We start from the raw sequence: 20,433 nt of genomic DNA, 5'->3' as shown, positions 1-20,433 counted from the left end.
TTTGGGTTTTTAAAAACTGCAAAGGGAGAGATGCTGTCCCACAACAAATGTGGTTAGTGTTCACTACTACTACACCTTCCCACTTCTATTGTAGCAAGACTACTCAGGCTTCTGATCTTTGGACATAACATCACCATAGCCAGCAAGTGAAATTATGAAAATGATACATTTCTATTAAAAAAACACATTTCAGCTGAGTCCCCTTTTGAGTACTTTTTGAGATAATCTCGTGATCTGACACAAACAGTTTAACATACACTTCAGTGAGAAAGAAGTAACCTTTTTTTGTGATCAATTACTACAATACCCCAAGGAGCTGACAGAACTTTTTTGAGGCTTTTTCTCATTAAAATGCCCAGGTTGGGATATGGCTTAGAGCTTGAACATACTGAGGTTTAGAACTGCTGAAATGCACAAATGCAACAAAACTGGTCACAGACATATGAAAACAAAAAATAAGCATAAGCACACTTAAAAGCTGAGATGTGATAAACAATCCAGTAATAAAGAAAACAGACACCAGGAAAGAGTAGGGAGTACGAGGAGCTAAGGAATTTTCCCTAAGCCAGCATCACTTTGCAGAACACAGCTTTCCTTTAAAATTACAAATGCTATTTTTGCTTCTCCCCTTGGCTGAAAGAAAATGTACCAAGCCTAAACTGAATGGGATTACTCAGGAATAGTCTGCAGACAGCTGCCTTGTCAAGATAGAGATGAAAGAATATGACTAGTCTTCTAAATCCTCTTGGCAACCTTCAGGAAAGTCTTAGGTAGCAGACAAGCTATTTATCAAGGTATCTTGGGCAAAAGCCAGATTTATTATAATGCCAGTATTAAGGATCAGAGCTGAAATGTCAGGGCTGTATCTCACCAGGAGTTCGAAGTCAGACAAAAAACAAAATTTCCTTATTTCCAGTAGAAGGAACAGAGACAGAAAGTTTTAAGACTTGTTTTCATACAATTAGGCAACCACTAAATTCTAATGCAGAAACAGGTGCTGAGAAATGCCAGGGATGAGCAGCTCTTGAGCTGAACCAGAGAATACTTCACGTCACAAAAATGGCAGGTAATTACATTATTTCCTCTCTAAAGAGAAACCTTTCTGGTCAGGCTGAAAAATCCAATCAGTTTACTTTGCCACATAAATGGCTGAGCGGCTGGAGCTGACTGAGGAGCTGCCCAGGGTCAGGTAAGCCCAGCAGGAAAATCTTTCCCCTTCAGAAGCAGTTTTCATTGCAAACCCTGCCCTGCGGGTGCAGCTCCACAGACAGCTAAGCCCTTCTGGTGCCTCACTGCTCTCCCGGCTCCCTTCATGCGTGGCTCCCCGCTCCCTGCCTGCTGACCCTCTTTAACGCTTTCAAGCTGCAGAACCTGTTGACACTGTTGTGCTGCTCCAGCACTTGGATCATGGGGGCCAAGAAAAAGGCATGCAGCAGAGCAGGGACAAAGCACAGAGAAACGGCAGGGGTGGCAGGAGAAAGCAGGAACTCAAGGTCACTGCATTTCAGCTGCTCTCGGGCAGGTTTGTTCTTGGCTGCTTTCACCTTGAGACTGGAAAGGGCAGGACTCACCACACTTAGGGAAACAACACCCTGAGTCATCAGCCCAGAGTATCTGGGGGACTAATTTCATAAGTGGATATTTTCCCTGTACCAAAGGCCTTTCCTGCTCCTGTGAAATCTGTCCCCACTTAGCAACGCTGGCCACTCTGTGTGGTGATAGAAGATCATACCCAGGTACAAAATTTTGTTTTCTAGACAATATGCTAAAAAGAGGAACTCTGCTGCAGATGCTTCAAAGGCTAATAGAAAGAAAAAACGCACATGAATGGGAAAGAAAAAAGGAGTGGAGTCATTGGAAACCCACACTTTTGCAGGAACCCAAACACTTCCAATCTGAATCACAAAACCACTAGATCTGGAAAAGCCCTCTGAAATGATCAAGTTCAACCATTAACCTAGCACTACCAGGTTCATCACTACATAATGTCATCGAGTGCTACATCCACATGGTGTTTGAACACTTCCAGGGATGGTAACTCCACCACCGCCCTGTGGTGGTGTCAGTACCTGACCAGTAACGCAGAAATTGGAGTTTTGACACTATCCTTGCTATCAAACAGCTCAGAGTGAAAAGAGAGGGTCCCATAAGGGCCACACCCCAAGGCACACACTGAGCCCAGCAGAGGAGTCCCATTGGTAGACACGTGTCTCCAGTCCCCACGAGGAGGCCAAACTCTTTCACGGTAGAATCACAGGATCAGTTAGGTTGGAAAAGACCTCTGAGATCATCGAGTTCAACCTACCATCCCAACACCACTACGTCAACTACACCACGGCACTGAGTCTCTTAAACACCTCCAGGGATGGTGACTCCATCACCTGCCTGGGCAGCCGCTTATAATGCCTGACCACCCTTTCAGTGAAAAAATTCCTCCTGCTGAACCTCCTCTGGCACAGTTTGAAGCTGTTTCCTCTCATCCTGTCTCCTGTTCCCTGGGAGGAGAGCCCGACCCTCCCGCCACCCACTGTCCCCTCCTGTCAGGGAGTTGTGCAGAGTCAGAAGGCCCCTCCCGAGCCTCCTTTTCTCCAGGCTGAGCCCCTTCCCCAGCTCCGTTCCCATCCCTAAACACGCTACAACCCCTCACTAATCCTTCTGCAAACACAAACTCGGCGGGAAATCTCGCCCCGCTGCTTCGCCAGACATCGGGTGCGAAGCACAGGGCGGCAAGTGGGAGAAGCCCCCGCTGACACTCCTCAGGCTGCGGGGGAAGGCCGACACAGGGGCGGCGCGGGGAAAGCCCCAGCTCCACACGCCGCTCGCCCCCTCAGCACTAGCACTGTCTGCCCTTCTTCCTTCCCTTCCTCCTCCCTTCACTCACCAGGGCCCGCGCCAGCGCCGCCATCAGTCCCCAGCGCCGCTTCCGCCGGCGCGGCCCTGCCCCTTCCGCGGGAAGCGCCGGGCGGGCTGTGGCGACGTGGGGCGGGATGGGCGCGCGGCTCTGCCCCGCACCATCGGGATCCTTCCCCGGCGTGCAACCAGCCGATAATGGCACGCTCGTGAGAGCAGTTATATAATTGTGTCTCCATGGGAAGGAAAGCACCTTTCCCCAGTATTTAAAGCGCAGGTTATAGGCTGGCCATGGGAGGTAAATGTTGCGGGAGTTCCCCATTTTGACCATTCTGTAGTTCCCTAGCAGTCACGTGCCAAAGGTCAGCGGCTCAATGCTGGAAGTGAAGCCCCTCCACAATGGGGGGCTCAAATGAGCCGAAAGGTGTCCCTGCATTCCCCATTCTCACTCAGACCAGGTTTCATCGGCTCGAGCCAGTGCCTCCAGGGAGGGACCTTGAAGCCCTGGGCTGTTACACCTTGTAAGGGTCGGTCCGAAGATTGCCTGATCTGCCTCACAATCATCGTCAGAGACTGAGACCCTGAGACCTCCACCACTTACTCTGGGCAGGAGCTGCTGGGCCTGGCTAGGGTGGATGCTTGCCAAGGGACTGTGTAGAGGTGTGTGTGCTGTACCGTCATGGTACAATGGACTGGGGCAGGTAGAGCGGTAGAACAGCCGTACTTTCTGCACCTGATTCTTGAAGCTATGGTCCTCTAATCACAATAGTCCATAAATCTGCCCACCTTTTGGCCAGTGGCCCCTCGCCTTGAAATGGACTATGAAATTATCACTCTCAGAAGAGACCTTTGAGACTTCTTTCTCCCCACAGATGGAAGACATCGCCGGATGATCCGAGGACGTCCCATCTGTTGGTAGCTATTCCCCCTATTCTCTCTCTTTCTCTCTCTCGCTGTCTCTCTCTCTTTCTCTCTGTTCCTCTGTCTCTGTCCCTCTGTCCCCATCCCTCTGTCCCCCTGTCTCTCTTTCTCTGTCCCTCTGTCTCTATTCCTCTGTCTCTTTCTCTTTCTCTGTCTCTCCCCTCTCTCTCTGTGTCCCTTCTCTCCCTCTCTACTTTATCACCTTTTTATCTCTCTCCTTCTCACCATTACCCCAAAACTGAATTGTTGGCCCTCAATAAATTGCTTTGCTCCTTGCTGCTGAACAACCTTAGTCTCTCGCTGTTGTCCTTTGCACCCCGCAGTCGAACGAACCATCACGAGCCCTGCTCAGGTTGTGCAGACTGTGACACACCTTCATAGTCCAAGCACAGCAAATTGCCAGCTCTTCCTCGTGAGTTTTTGGCTCCTGTCCCCCTCTCTGTGTTCATCCACTTCCTGGCTCCTGCGTTTCTCAGTATTGTCACCTGGGCCTGTCTTTGTGCCGGTCTTTGTGCCCTTTGTTAACCAGAGGTTGGCAGCTCATGGCTCCCGCCCAGAGCTTAATCTCCATTTCAATCTTCACCTCAATCTGCAGTTTTTGCAGGCTGAGTTACATGTACCAGATTTATTTCTCAACAGTAAAGCCTAGCAACAGCTTTCTGACAGTGAATCTTGTGTAGGAGCAATCCCTGGATCTATTCAGTTTTGGAGCAAATTTTGCAAACAAATTGCAGAGATCGGGTCTGGAAAGTGAATCAAAGCACCTTTCCTTAGAAAGGGAAACACCCGTTCCTCCTGTTGGTGCTGCAGGTGATCATCTGCTCAACGGAAATAAAGGCCAGCAAGATTTTTTATTTCAGAGTTGTGCAAGCCTGGGTGCTGGGTGATATTCAACAAATCCAGCATGCCCTAGCAGACTTTGCACAGCATTTTATAGACACAGAAATTCAGCGTTAGTAACTTTCCAAGAACAGCCCCTCTATTAGGATTGGTTAATAATTTCCATACAGTTACATAACCCAGAAGTCTTTTTGACCTATAGGTATCACAATGAACACCGTTCACCTATGGGATATATGGACCTTCAGTATTTTGCCAGATTAGCAATGTAGACATAGGCATATATCAACATCTTGATTTACTACATCCTTAAAGCTTGTTACAGGATGTCCATGGGTAGGGGATGCTCCTGCTTCCTGTTCCACTGATGGGGTCTCCTTTCTTGATCATTAGGCTTGAAAGTACACAAAGGCCTTATACCAGAGAGTATTCTGACTTAAGATAATCTTGACATATTCCACATTTTTGCAACAGCATGGGAGGTTCCATGTGCTGGGCCTATGCTGGGGTATGGTTTGGAAGGGGCAGAGGTGGCAGATCCATGCCTGCCTGCTGCTGTCAGCCATATCCTGGGGCATGGTGGCTCTGCCCTGGTGCAGCAGGGAGAGCCACATGGAAGTGGCTGTAGCTCCTGTCAGGCCATCCTGGCTGCCCCAAGCATCTGTGTGAGCCTGCACACGTCAGCACTGGGATAGTACCAGCAGAACATGGCAGAGTCCCTCATCCAGAGCCAGCAGCTTGCTGTCCTGTTGCATATCCCCTGCTTCTGGCTGCTGCTGGCACCAGCTTTCACAAGGCCACAGAATGAGCCTGAGCAGTGACCCAGCAGGGTGAAGTGAGCTGGCTTGTTTTGCCAGGTTAGACTGAATCTGGATCACATCCACATCACCTCACAAACGCCAGTGCTGGTGCAGATGTGAGAGGCAGCAGCTGGGGCAGGGAGCAAGGCTGCACTGCTGGCGGCAGCACTGCCTTAGAGGGCTTAGGGAACTATAATATTCTCCTCCTCTCTTTCCCAGCATATTAACTGGGTTGTTGGCTTCTCAAGAGGGCAGTAGCAGCTGCTTTAATGGCCCTGAAATTTCACAGTAGTCCTTAGAAATCTTTCATATGTTCTTAAATATCAGGCGTCAGGGGACCAATGGAATCACCTGTCTGGACTTCCTATCCACAAGCATCCCAGATCCCTGTGCTTGCAGCCGTCTTTCCCAAAATGTTCTGACTCCCCACAGCTATCTGCTGAAAGGGTTTTAAGTGTGTCTGACAAGGTGTTTAATGAATAAGTTGTTTTGACACGAGTCAGGATGTTGAACAATGCAGGGAACTGCGGTATCTCTGTTGGAGAAATGCTACATTTCATTTTGTTCTTGTGCCTGCAGTGAATACCAGGCAGGAAGGTTAAAGCTGTTTTTGTTGCTTTTTATTTGCTTAGCTGTCCTTCATGCATTTCAGTTAAACCAATATCCCATTGTTGACAGCAAATTTTTTGTGGAAAGGCAATGGAGAGAAGTGATTACACTTTTCTGAACCCTCTTTGCCATTAATGAGTTACAGCCATTAAAAATGATGACGCTCAAGAGGCCGTAAAATTTGTAGTCATGCAGAGAAAAGGCTCTTACCACTGGCAGTGTCTCAGTGATGTGACATGGTCTGTCCACCACAGTGGACACTTTCCAACTCAGAGCTGTGTCTGATAAATACTGATGCTTACCTGGGTTTGTGTCAGCCTACCTAATGATGCACAGAAAGATTCTGACACACTTCAGTTGGAAAAAGTTACTGTCCCACCTAAGATTCCTCTGCCCCTCACTTCTCCAGGTAGCACCAAGCCCTCTCCCTGTCAGTCTGTCTGAACACCGCTCCCAGAGGGAACAGAACAGCACAGCCTCTGATGGGACATGAAGCCAGAACAGTTGGCCGTGGACCTGAGTTTCAATTTTACTTTCAGTTCTGAAGGGATTCCCTCAGTCAGAACACTGGCAATTTATTCCCCTTTACATACATTTTTGCTGTCATCAAGCTCTTATACTCAGCACTGCTCATTGGGCAGCTCCACAGCTGTGTGAGTCTTACATCTGAGATAATGAATCTTCCATGCGGAAGATTCTTCTCTTCCTGGGAGATTGTCACCTGAGGCCACTAAAGAGGCTGACAAACTTGCTGTCACGTGCTTTCTGAAACATGTTGGGGAATATCAACAATGGCCTCAGGTGTTCATGTGGCTGAACAGGAAAGAAGGACCAGAAAGGATATGATGATGTTTAATGTATATAATTAATTATAAAATAAATTTATTATTTATAATAATATTCATTTATTAATACATTATATTTATGAGCCTCCTGATTTGGCCTCAACCCTGTCTTCTCTGTAACCTCTCCCAGGCTGGTTCAGTGGTCATTACTACAACTCTCTTTCCTTTTTGTCCTAATTAACAAGGAATGATAAATAACTTTTAAACAAAGACATTTAAATATTTGATCTTCCTGTCCTCTTCATTCCCCATCAGCCCGTAATTTTCTTTTAAGTGTTATCATAGCACATTCTCTTCCTGTTTTCACACAGAAAAGCAGACTGATCATTTTTCTGCAGGCCTGTGCTTTTATATTTTAAAATGTTAAATATGCAGGTTAACTGACCATCTCGAAATAAAGTTCTGTTACAGCATCTTGTATTTTTCTCTTCTTGGACACATGAAGAATCAAAATCAACTTGATAAGGCCGTTGTTAGCCCCGCATTTGCTGGGGGGAGCTCCCGCCTTCTGCAAAACAAACAGAGCTTTAGACCCGGGCAAAAGTACAAATCTTTCAACTTCGATATTTCTTCTGCTCATTCTCAAATTACTGTCTAAGTAAAGATTTAAAATTGTATTAGTTTTCCTTCTTAACCACTTGCTCCTGCTTCTGCAGAAGTAAATTCAAAGGAATCTTATGGTCATGTAAGGAACCTGGGACAAGCAGGGCTGGAACATTCTAGCTAACGAGAGGGAAAATAGTCCATATGGGTATTCCAGGACACTGTGGAGATCATGATAAAGAGAAACCCAATAGAAAAAACTCAGTTCAAGTCCAGCAGGTCTTATTAATTCTGGTTCTGTGCCAATAGTGCAGAAGTGCCAGCTGGCCCCCACAACTACATGAGTGTCTTTGCCGGTGCTCCAGGTTCTGAAAGGGCTTTGTATGTACCACCAGAGCCTGTGGATCTGGCACTGCATCCTGTCTCATGCACTCCTTTAGGACTGGAAGCGCAGATCAGTGATAACATATACCTTGGAGCACTGGTTCATGTGGATTGTCTTCTTCCAGAGCTTTGCTGGATGTGTGTGCACTGCTCTTAGCAGAACTCTGAGTTCCAGCAGAGTGGTGAGGGGCCATCTGACCACATGGGGAAAGCCAGGTTCACTGGCTTCCTGCCTTTGGCTGTTGCTGAAGGAAAAGGGCATTTCTAAACGTGAACTGGTAGTTCATAAACAAATTTGTCATACTTTGCTCTTGCAAAATTTTTCTCCTTTTCATATGGAGTAAATATCCATACAAATCTAAGTCCACCCTTAGGAATATGTTACAAGCTGAAAAAGAACTTTTAATGGAAGCAAATTATATTTTAGCAACATAAAAGGTACTTACTCCTCTCCATAAGACTCAGTTTGGGGTGTCAGTGTGTATGCATTTTTCTACTGCCATTTCCCAGGAAAAATGCTATTTTAAAAAATGGAATTAAGATGCATTTTTCAATAAAAATACAATCCTTACAATTCACTTTGGACCCTGAAAGGTTTGGCAAGTATGGAGATTAATTCCCTGATCTGGAATTCCTTGGCTAGAGGTGCAAAGCAGTCCTTGCTCTAGTCTGAAAGGTTTGGCAAGTATGGAGATCAATTCCCTGATCTGGAATTCCTTGGCTAGAGGTGCAAAGTAGTCCTTGCTCTAGTCTCCAGAAGGGAGTTACCCCTCTTCTGCACCAGTGCTGCAGGAGGAAAAGCAGACGTGAAGCAGAACAGGCTGCTCAGTGCTGCACCTCGCTGAGTTTGGTGAAGCCTGGCAAGCACAACCTGAACTCCATGGCTGAACTGTTCAGGGGGAGTAGAAATAGAACCTGGTTACTTTTCCCAGGCTCTTATACCATAGTGGCTGCTGCTGCTGTTAAATATGATAAACTCCTATTTGTTCACGTTAGCCAGCCATCAATACTCCCTGTTTGCTGCGCAAGCCCAGGACGTTCCCCTCCCCACCTGTCAAATCTGGAGTGTGCTTTGGCACTCTGCCACTGCAGAGTCTCAACGACTTGAGCAGAAACGAGACATCCCACTACTTAAGCTGCCTCTGTTTCTTGAGCTTTTCTTCCCATCTGTCTGCTTTCAGAAGAAGAAAGTGTTTGCTGGTCAGAGAGGTTTTCCACTTGCTCCTCCTTCAGCTTTCCATTACCTCCCCCAGGTTATATGGGGTGCAGGGCTTTACACTGTACTGTACTATATGCAGAGGTGTTCAGACTTAATTTATTCCCTTCTCCTGGATAAAGATTATTGCAGCTGTGTGTTTTGGAAAACTATCAATGAAGGGAGTTCAGCTCACACAACACACTTTCAATAGGGTACTGTACTCTGTATTTCCAGGTTCTCTTTTAATTACACTTGCGTATTACCTTGGAGGAAGCTGAAATCTGGAAAATGTTTTCTCATATACCATGTCTTAAACCTTCCTGACCTTCTGTTTTATACCAAGTACTTTTATGTTTGTGATGAAAACCATTTAATATGGGGCAAGGTCTGGCTATCCAGAATAATCTACCAGAGGCAAGCTGTCAGTCCATCCTAGCAAAGACTGAGCAATTCTAACTAAGAAATGCCTCCACCATCCCTCACCCCACCACCTTCCAGCAGTCATTCTTTCTTCCCTCCATTCACATGGCCCCTAAAAAGAGCCCCATGCCGTGAATAGGGCATGCAGTCGCAGGGAGAGGCTCCTGCTGCTCCAAAGAATCTTGAGGGACTGAGCTACAGGATGGCTGGTGCAGTGCCAGTGTACTGCCTGCATCCCAGAAAAACAAGGAAAAGGCCTAGCCTCATTAGAGGGGCTGTGTCCAGCAGTGCACTCCTACAGCTTCTCAGTGGCTGGTGAGCCAGAGCAGCCCAGGAGCCCTTGGGGTACCTGAAGCAAATACTGCTCTGGGTGTCTGTACTGGCTGCACTGGGAAGCCCTGAAAAAAAAACCCAAAAACAACCACCCAATGTCCACAATTTAAACTTCCTCAAGACAGCTGGCACTGTGCTGGAAGAGCATGGAATTGGTGAAAACTGTGGCGTGTGCCTTCTGCCAGGAATAAGTGGCTACAAGCAGCTTGCAAGCAGGTTACAAGCAGGTTACAGAGGTGCCCCATGGACACAACAGCAAGAGGTGCAAACCTCCTCCAGTGATCTGAGAGCAGAGAGCTTGTGCTTCCCAGGACTGATAGCAGAACAAAACGTGTAGGAATTAGACATCTGGTCCACAGCAGCTTTCAAGCAAACTTTAAATCCGGAGCATGTCCTGGGACAAATATGTGTGAGCAGCAGAGGGTTTCTAAGTCCCCTGCCCAGCTCTTGAAGCCCAGCACCTCACTGTTCCAGAAATACCAATTGCTGCGTGCCAGCAGCCTTCTTCCATGACTTCTTGAGGAGCTCACTCCTGTTGGAGGCATGGGACAGTGGCAAACCCTCCAGACTGGGACCCTGGGCTCTGCATTGGAGCCTGGCACTGATAGGGCTCAGGAGGTCCCACTTTCACTTGTCCCAACACCTCACCCTAAAAAGCAAAGTAACTTTTACTTCATAGTGAATAACAGGAATTGCATAAATCATGTCAAGCAGAGACTTTTTAGTGGAACTGAACTGTTTTTTAACTCAGCTGTAAACAAGGATTTTCAACTCTGAGGCAAGAACTTATAAAATGGAAAGCTTTTGATTAGAAAGCAGTGATTATGGAAAAGCAGAGCTGGTCATAATAGAGAGCTGATTCTGAACTCCTAATGTGATGCTGGAGCTGAGAGGGAAAGCTGATTCCCAGACTGTAAAGGTCAAAATCCAGTAAAAGTAGAAAGTTAGTAGCACCTCTGTGGCATTGATGAGACGGTTACTGCAACATTGAATACGTTCTGGTGTTTACATACTAAAAGTATTTGGAGAAGTGAGAGCCTAAAGGAAAAAACCCAAGAAGAAAAAGTCTGGTAACAAAGGTGCACAGGAATAGCAGAACAAAGTCGATAGACCTCTTCCACAGAAAATAAGAGAAAAACATTCATCACAGTTGGCACAGGTAGAACAATACTCGTGGGAGTACAGTAAATTCGTGAGTGTGAGGCACACCGGATTATAAACCGCACTTCTGGATGTCAGCAACCTTTTATTCTTTGTCCATATATAAACCGCATCAGATTATAAGCCGCACTTTCGTTCGCAGCGAGGATGCTCGTGCAACAAAGTAACCAATTTGTAAAAATCACACGATCACAGTTTTTACTGGCAGGTGCTCAATTCGCGAGGTCTGCTCCCCCCGCGGTGCCGGCGGGAGCCCTGGTTTTCCCCTGCACCGCACCGCTGGCGGACATCCAATCCCCTGCCATGCAGCAGAGTAACCAATTTGTAACAATCATGCCATTACGGGTTTTACTGACAGGTGTTCAATTTGTGAGCTCAGCTCAGCCTGCAGCTCGCACTTCCAGGTTGGGAAATTTCAGAACTTTGTCCATATATTGGACGCTCCGGAGTATAAGTTGCACTTCTGGGTTGCGACCAAAATTTTAGTCAAAAGGGTGTGGCTTATACTCATGAAATTACTGTAAGTTTTTTCATCCAGCAGACAAAGAAGCCAATTCATTAATTCAAAGTGGAAACTGAACAGTAAGTAGAAATAGCTGCTTATTAAAAAATGAAGTGCTAATATTCCCAGAATTAGCTTAGAGCGGAATGTGGTGAGCTTTTTAAAACTTTCTGTCTTTAAATCAGTCCTGGATCTCTCTTTCCAAATATGTAATAGCCAGTTATTACATAGCATCATTTAATTCCATGAAACTCTAAAAATAGGCTTTAAAAAAAAATAGATGGGAAAAGAGACACCACATCAGACAACCATGCTTCTCTAACAGCACAATGGCCAACTCCTGGTAAGTCCTACTGGTTTGAGCCATGATGTCCCATTGTACCAGTTTACTCTAAGTTTTGGGCTTCATATGGAAGAATAGTTTTGCCAGGTTAGACCATGGAGGTCACCTTCCATAGGGAACAGCAGATCCCTACAAAGAAAATAAAGACAGGACAGCAAGGTTTTCTTGGCAGAGCTTTTGAATTTCCAGCTGCCAAGGGCTCAGAAAGTCCCATGGACTCATGGGCAGCAGCTTTTCACGGATTTTTCTTCCCTTTTTTTTTTTTTTTTTAATATATATAACATCTAGCATCCCAACCAGGGTGTGCTCATGAGTTCTGCAGCTGGACTACCCTGAGGGAATCTGTCTCTCTGCTTGCTTCAAGCCTGTCCTGAGCCACTATCACTTGGTGTACTGTTGTTCTTTTTTGGGAGAAAACTTGCTCCCAGTTCACATTCTTAGTCTTCACCACTCTTCCTTCTTGCTCCAGTCACCTTTCGCTGAAGGGCTCCAGTCTCATTACTTCTCTCACAGAACCTGTTCTGTACTTCCTGTGCTTCTTACTGCCTTTCTCCAGCTCTTTTGTACCCCAAAATATTTCAGAGTTGTGTGCAGTGGCTGCATATTGTCTCCTCATTTATTCTCTATTTCCCTCACAGTCATTCCTAAAGTTGTAGTTGCTTCCCTAATTGTTGTAAAAGCTGAGCTGACACTTCAGGGACTCAGAAGTGAAAATTTTTTCCTGGGGTAAGCAGAGCTCATCAGGCCAAATGATCCTCATTGTTCTTCTTGCCCTTATCACCTGCAAATTAAATTGCCATTCTTCAACCACATTATTAGATTCAGTCAGTATCAACAACCCCATAATTTGGTAATGACTGCCAGTCTAGAATAGTCACCCTTTAAAGTACTGAACTAAGTTCTTTTTCTCTTGAGACTCCCAAACCTCTGGAATTTCCCCAAAATCCCAAGATTTATTAAAAATCAGTAGGCTTACCAGTGCAGGTTAAATGTTTTAAAACTCTGACAATGCCAGCGCATGCTCCTCATCACTTTCTTATCTTACTGGCACGGGGAATATTTTATTGCTGTTGCAAGAAGTGAATTATTTCTTATGACTTTTTCTCTTACAAAAATATAATTTTGAGGGACAGATAGCTCCACCATATTTTGAGATAAAGAGCAGGTCATTTTTCTGAAATTCCAAAGAATCAATTTGTATTTAAAGTTTCTGTGCCACTGAAAGATTCCATCTTATATTTTCCGGAGCTTACTGATCAAATATTATTATGCTCCTGCCAGTTGCTCAAGTCCTTTCTTTCCTCTCTCCTTCCTCATGTTCAGTGTTTCTTACCTGTCTCTTTACTAATCCAGCAGCTGTTCTCACAAGGCTCCTGAACCACCAGGCTGTCTGTGACCAGCTGTTTACCTAAGAACATAGGAAGTAAAAGAAACAGTTAAATGTGGAAACATGTACTTTAAGCCCTTCCTTGAGGTCAGATCAGCTATTCCCCAGTGGTTGTGCAGGGATAGGTGTCTGTCTCAGCCCTGCTTTGCAATCTGTCCAACTTCATGTGGGGCACAGGCAGGAGTATGACTTTCCCAGCAGCATTGGGAGACATGAGGAGTTCCCACTCCTGGTGCCTCCAGCCAGGCAGAAGTGCAGCAGAGAAAAGGAACTGGGCTCAAGCTCTCATCACCTAAGCAATTAAAAAACCTTCCAACAAACCCAGGGACTCTTGTGTTTAATAGAAGCCTCTCCACCCCCTTTTACTCCTGAACAGTACAATCCTCTTATGCCTGCAGCTGAATCCCAACAGTACAGAGGGACCCAAATACCAGTACCTGTCCCCAGCCAGGAGGTTCATTTGGGACACTGTGCCTGGTGTCACCAGCTCCTGTTCAGCACAGACACTTCAGCTCACTCTCCCAGGGCCTGGCTAGTCTCTCTTGCTGTTGGGGAAGCTGCTTACTTTAGTGCTCTGAATCAGCTGCTGGAGCCAAGGGCTGCTGAGAAAAGCATAAAAATGCCAAAGTTAAGCACATTGTAAAGTCCAGAGCCGCCTTTAACTCCTGGCTGCACACGGCTAGAAGAAGACAGACAGTTTGTGCCTGAGGCCCAGCAATGACATCTGTGATCCACCTGATTGTCTCATAAATGAAAGTTCCTCGTCATCCAGACTCAGATTTCTAACCTCTACTGGTTTGGATTCCACAACAGCACACGTGGCCACAGTCAGTGTTGTGGGAAAGTTACTGCTGCTTCTGTCTATTCAATGCCATTGTCAGAAGTTATTTGCCTTTGCTGGACTTCTGAAGTATTGTACCAGAAAAGGTGTGGCCAGCAGATCCAGGGCAGGGATTATCCTCTGGTGATGGGCGCTGGTGAGGCTGCACCTTGAATCCTAGGACTAGTTCTGGGTCCCTCATGACAAGAAAGACATTGAGGAGCTAGAGCATGTCCAGAGAAGGGCAGTGGAGCTAGGGAAGGGTCTGGAGCACAGGGAAGGGTCTCTCACAGTGATGAGAAGAAGCTGAGAGAGCTGGGTGGGTTCAGCCTGGAGAAAAGGAGACTCAGGAGGGAAGGAAATTGAAGCCAAGTGGGGGTTGGTCTCTTCATCCAGGTAACAAGTGACAGAACAAGAATAGACAGCCTCAAGTTATGGCAGGAGAGGTTTAGGTTAGATATTGAGGTCAATTTTTTCATGGAAAGGGTGGTGAGTCACTGAACAGGCTGCCCATGGCAGTGGTGGATTCATCATCCCTGGAGGTGTTAAAAAATGTGTGGATATGGCACCTGGGGACATTCTTTAGTGGTAAACCTGGCAACGTTGGGTTAAGGGCTGGACTCCATGATCTTGGAGGTCTTTTTCAACCTTAACCATTGTGTGATTCCACGATCCAGCAGCCTGCTCTTGCTCTAAGTCTTCAGCAGTTTCTGGGCTAGAGCTCTTAGGAAAGACCCGGCAGCCACTAGCATGGGAAGGACAGACAAGTGATAAGAAAGAATTACTTGCACCAAGCCCTCAGAATAAGGGATTTTTTTTCCTGGTAGGCACATAGAGAGAATCGTAGAATCATTTAGGTTGGAAAAGACCTCTGAGATCATTGAGTCAAACATTTGACTGAGCATTACTTTGTCGACTAAACCATAGCACTGAGTGTCACATCCAGGGGTGGTGACTCCACCATCTCCCTGGGCAGCCTGTTCAGTGATTGACAAGTCTTTCTGTGAAGAAATTCTTCCTCATGGTAAACCTGAATTTTCCCTAGTGCACCTTGAGTCTGTGTCCTCTTGTCCTGTTGTTTGTTAGCTGGGATGTGTCTATTCCCCCAGCAGCACTATAACCCACCCAGCTCATGTACACTTGGAGGTACATCCACTCTACAGTTGCTCCTGCATTTGCTCCACCTTATTATTCAGTCTTTCACTCCATCTCAGCCCCTGCTGTGCTCCCCTACTGTGAGGGCTGCCTGTCCCCTCGAGAGCCATTTGTCCCCAGGTCCTCTCCCAAGCCACATTCCTTAGAGCACCTCCTCCTGCTTCCTTAGAGCACCTCCTCCTGCTTCTCCCCTCTCTGCCCTCAGCCCTTTAATCTTCCCTAGCTGGGTTCCTGTAACCTGATCACTAACCCTATGAGTTAATGACTTCTTTGCCATCTGAATTTTATGAGTCTTCTTTCACCTTTGCAGAAAAGAGAGCTGTGGGGAAGATATCCATCCCCTTTTCTCAGCATGGGGAGGATGCAAGTTGTGTTTCTCTTCTAAAATTTCTGGAGAAAGATTAATGTTTTGAAGGTATTTGCATGAGAAAACTGAAATGTCTCTTGTTTTATCAGTTAAAGCCTTATTTCTGACTTTATGCCACAATCAATGGCATTGTTTAAAACAGGCAGATGGAAACTGGATGTGCAGAAGGAATACTTTCATTTTAATTCAATTTAGTTAGTTTAAAGGCATTTCTCTGGCAGTATGATGGACAGAGGCTGCTCAGCCTGGACTCCTGGATGGCAAAATATGGTTTAAGATATTATATCAAAGAGATTCTGAGAGAAAAAACAGTGAAAAGAACATTTTCTGTCCCCTAGCAGAGGGTCAGCCAATTAATCACGGTTATTGTTGATTAAGTAATTTTTTCTTGACAGCTGTGCACTTCAAAATTACATCAGGGGAAACTGAATCCATTTGCATTGCATTGCATTCAGCTGGCCAAATCAATGCAGACTAGTTCTGGAATAAAACAACCAGGAAAACAGGGACATTAGTGAACTTGGAGTGACAGAATAAATGGGCTATTCTGAGTACTCAGCTAAGTACATTTACTGCTTTGTATTTACTGTTTTTCAAAAAATGTTAAGATTATTGTTTATTAAATTTGTTGAGAAGCAATGAACTCTCCTGCAATTTTATTTTAAAATATCACTTTACTACCCAACAGCAATAGTAAATCCATAAAATAACATGATTGGCCGGGACTATCGAGTAAAAAAAAAATATTGTTTGCTTTGTACATTCTCATTAGTCTTGGCTAAGATGTTATAAAAGCAGTATCTTTTAACACTTTTTATTATACTAGGGTCAAGGGGTTATTATGTTTCTTAAAGAAAGCTTCAAATAGCCCACATATCGGGTTCCTGCATCTTTCATATGGCTGCTGTATAAACAAGCCCATTTTACACAGGAAATGACATAACCGTATAAAAGTGTACCCGGAGTTTAGGCACATATTCAAACACTAATGGGAATGCATTGTTTTCAATGGCATGCATTTATGTTTACCTATTGAGCTTAGTACCCATATTTTAGCCAAATACAACAAAAATTATCCACACATACCTGTCTTCTAGTGTACTGTTTATTTGAAATTTGGACCTTCACAAAGACTCTCGTGGGACAGATAATGACCCTAAAAAGTAAATACAAATGAGGCATTCTCAGTGAGAGAGTGAAACCTGCCATCATAAAGGTGGAAAGCTAAACTTTTAACCTGTATTACTTTACAGCTCAGGTTTCTGCTATCCAGTTGCTCACACCAACTCACCCAAGGGAAGAAAGCCATAACAATAACTTAGGGGGTGTCTTTCCTTGCACAGTATATAATGACCTTGCTAAAGAAAGCAGTGCCAAACTCCTGCAGTCATAGAATCACTCAGATTGGAAAAGACTTCCACTAAACCATATCACCAAATGTCACATTTGCTTGTTTGCGGAGCACTTCCAGGGATGGTGACTCCACAACTTCCTTGGCAAATGTCAAGGTTCCCTGCTTCTCTCCACTTTCTGTGCTGAGTGTCAACTCCAGGGTGTGCCTGGGTTTGGAGGGTGATGAAGATTAAGTGAACCCTGCCTGGATCTTTCTTTTTTGCTCATCTGTGCCATTCATGTACCTTGGGAAGTTTCAATGTCTGTTTTTGTTCACATGCCAGATAACTGAAACTGCAGATTGAAGTGTAAAGTCTTGACAAGATTGGCAACAATTTGTGGGAAGACAGAAGTTTGTGCCAGGGGATTCCAATGCCTCCAACAATGTACCAATAAAGCACCTATAGGCTAGTACAGATTTACACCATGGGGAAAGTCAGTAGAGAATTCCAGAATAAAATAATGTTGAACCACAATTCCCACACTTATCGAACTATTTTACAATGTAAATGCAAAACGACACTCTGGACATCACAATACTGGTTTATAACTAAGGATATAAACCAAAAATACTCAATTTAAGACTTAGAAGTCAAAAAACCCTACCCTATTTCTATGCTCATGATTATAAACCCCTCACTTCAAGCTGAACCAAACTTGATTAGAGTCAGGGCTGTCCCTTCTGGATGTCACCACATTTGAGAGACTAGCCAAGCAAACTGAATGTCATGTTTCCTCCTAACCTGGACACTTGAGATTCAACTGCTTCTGTTTTGGCCAAACCCATTATTGAAGCAGGAATAATCCATCATTATTCCAGCATTTTACTGTCTGTAGTTTCAAATTTGTTTAAACTGATATTACAGACCTACTGGTGGTTTGGGTTTTTATTTCCCTTTCTAGGTATAACTCCCACCAAGTAGAATGCAGGCTTTTGAATGATTACCAAAGGGTGTTTTTTAAGACTTTGGTTTGTCAGCATTTATTTAAATTTTTCCTCAGATTATACTGCTTGCAAAACCATGGCCTATTTTTCAATTTAGATGCTGATATATACTCAATTTAAATACCATTTGCCTGAGCCTTTATCTTGCTTTATTCATGTATTGGAAAAGTCATACAAGGACCGCAAGAAAGAATGTCAGAGAGGTTTATACCTACTAGGTTTTAGAAACTTTCTATTGTGACCAGCCTCACTGGGACTCTCAGGCTGGTCACCAGCTCTGCAGTGTGAACCGAACAGGAATTTTGCTCCTCAGACTTCCAAACTATCATGCCTTGTGTGTCACACCAGTGCTCCTGTCCACCACAGTTGTTACAGCACCTGATGAATCCAGGTGGTACTGAAGCAAACTGTCTCATACAGGCAGTCCTAATCCTAGGAGTTAACTTGTCTTAACTTAGATTTGCTTCAAATGTATTTAAATAGGCAGTATTTGCTTTTTTGAACTGATCACCCTGAGCCATCGAGGAACGTGCCTGTGTGATTAATAACTGCTGTGGCACAGCTATGTTTCATACATCAGAGATTTCCTTGGGAATGTGCAAACAGCATTCTCAGAGAGTGGGAGCAGCACTTGCCTAAGGAAGAAAGGACATGACCCTTTGTCATGATCATCTAGCACACCTCTCCAGGAGATTGCTGGAGCCAGTGCTAGAGGAAGCTGCAAACACCCGAGAACAGCCAGGAGCAGGAAAAGAGCTGCTTGAACTGATTGGGGAAAGAAAACCTGAGCTGTCCTCCTGGCTTTGGACTTGGCAGGAGAATGTTTTTCCTCCTACTGTAGCAATGGTAAAAATCGGCGGTATCTAAATCAACTTTTAGTAAAGGTTAGACTTGTAGTTTTGAAAGAGTGGCTGCTGATAAGCAGTTAATGCTGGGGTCAGTAACTGCTGTGCCCACCCTAAGGCTCCATGAGGATGAGGAAGAGCAGGACATGGGAAGTGCACATTGAGAATCTGGAGGTAGATGGAGAATTGCTGTGGGCAGCCCTGACCCACCAAAATGACCCACAAAATACCCGAATTTCTCACACACTTGTTACAACGTAGTTTCAAGTGCTCATCATTCTGTGCCTGCTGCCCTGCACTCTGGGGATTCACTGTCTGGGCAAGAGCAGCTTTCTGGTCTCCAGGTTTGAGGCAGGCAGGCTGTCTCTGCAGGCAGGAAAACCAGGCAGTGTCAGTCTCTGCAGGCAGGAATGATGGCACTGAGCAAATCCCACAGACCAAATCTCCATGCAGGGCTGTTCTGCACCCCTGAGCTGCAGGTGAGGGCACAGGGCAGGTCACATGCACAGGGAGTTTCTCAGGTGTCTGGCAGCAAGGCTGCTTATCCAGGTTAAGGTGGTTAAAGGCTGAGCTGCCCAGAGAGTGCAGGAGGAAAGGCAGAACTTCATGTCACTGCTTATGGCCATTGACCATGAATTGAGGATGGTTTGCTGCTGATGTAATCTTGAACATGTCCAGACTGGGGTACTGAGCAGAAGGACCTTGGGGACTGTACTCACCTCCCTGCCTCTACCCACACCAATGATGCTGTGCAAAGCCACGAAATCTTATGACTCAATGGTCTAAGCAATATCAAACCTTAGCATTTATATTTTCTACTATTGATAAACTCCTCCAGTAATTTCTGATGGTTCATAGGACCTTTCTGAACCCGTCTGTAGTTGAACATTTGGTACCTACTTTTGTGGGTGGAAACGTACAGGAGCAATCCCATTTATAATCCATGTCTGTAATGGGGATATACAGGCACATAGCCCTTGGAGGGTGGAATAAAAGGATACCAAAGCTCTTTTGCAACCATCTGCACAACTAATTTTTTCCCTAAACACATGAAGTCATAGTATCATTCCCCACCAGATCAAACCAGGTTTTCCTTTCAGATCTTTCTTTCAGTGTTTCCACAGTTTCTCTCTGGGGCAGCAAAATATACAGACATGTTCTGGATACCCCCGGTATTCTGCTGCATGGAAAAGTCCCTTTCATTTGTATTTATTGTACAAAAACATAAAGCTATTTCTTAATCGTGTTATAATTATGCAGAGTTGGACAGCTAGGCACAATGCAGCACTGTGTCAATAATTTATTACATCTTATGCTGTAATTGAACACTTTTACTATGAGCATTTGAGAACAACTTGGACCTAATACAGCATAATATATTTTGCTACATAATAATGGAAAGGTGAATACTTAAGAAAGATATGTAGCTTGGAGAAAAAACATACATGGAAGCAAATACCTCCTGCATCACCTATCTTCATGTAAAACTTAAAACTAAACCAACATGATATATTTAATGACCCCTTTTTATATATGCATAGTTTCAAGAGTTAATCAGAAAGAAATCATATTACAGTGCAACTATTTACACCAAGATGGGGGCACACCAGAACACAACTCTTCTCAACACTGACTCTTTTCTCACATTTATGAATGGACAAAGCACAGGGGAATCGGACAGAAATTCAGTCTCAAGAACAATGTTCAAGGAACAAACAGGTTATATCCACAGCTCACTGATATCATCTCTGTCCACTGCCTCGAAGCTAAAA

General features: G+C 44.9%; 1 protein-coding gene across 2 annotated transcripts in view; it reads right to left on the bottom strand.

Annotated features, from left to right (window-relative positions):
* The window catches only part of LOC117004168 (ubiquinol-cytochrome-c reductase complex assembly factor 1), a 50,899-nt gene extending 47,923 nt beyond the window's left edge, over positions 1-2,976 (bottom strand). For both annotated transcript variants that reach the window (XM_033074717.2, XM_033074718.2), the window contains exon 1: positions 2,882-2,976. In XM_033074717.2, coding sequence (XP_032930608.1) covers positions 2,882-2,905 — 24 coding nt within the window. In that variant the 5' untranslated portion in view covers positions 2,906-2,976. The remainder of the gene's footprint in view (positions 1-2,881) is intronic.
* Positions 2,977-20,433: the final 17,457 nt, after the last annotated feature.

This window comes from Catharus ustulatus, chromosome 17 (assembly GCF_009819885.2).
Source record: "Catharus ustulatus isolate bCatUst1 chromosome 17, bCatUst1.pri.v2, whole genome shotgun sequence".
In the NCBI taxonomy this organism is placed as follows: Eukaryota; Metazoa; Chordata; class Aves; order Passeriformes; family Turdidae; genus Catharus; species Catharus ustulatus.
The sequence above is the reverse complement of the archived record's forward strand: the minus strand, read 5'-3'. Positions and strand labels throughout refer to the sequence as shown.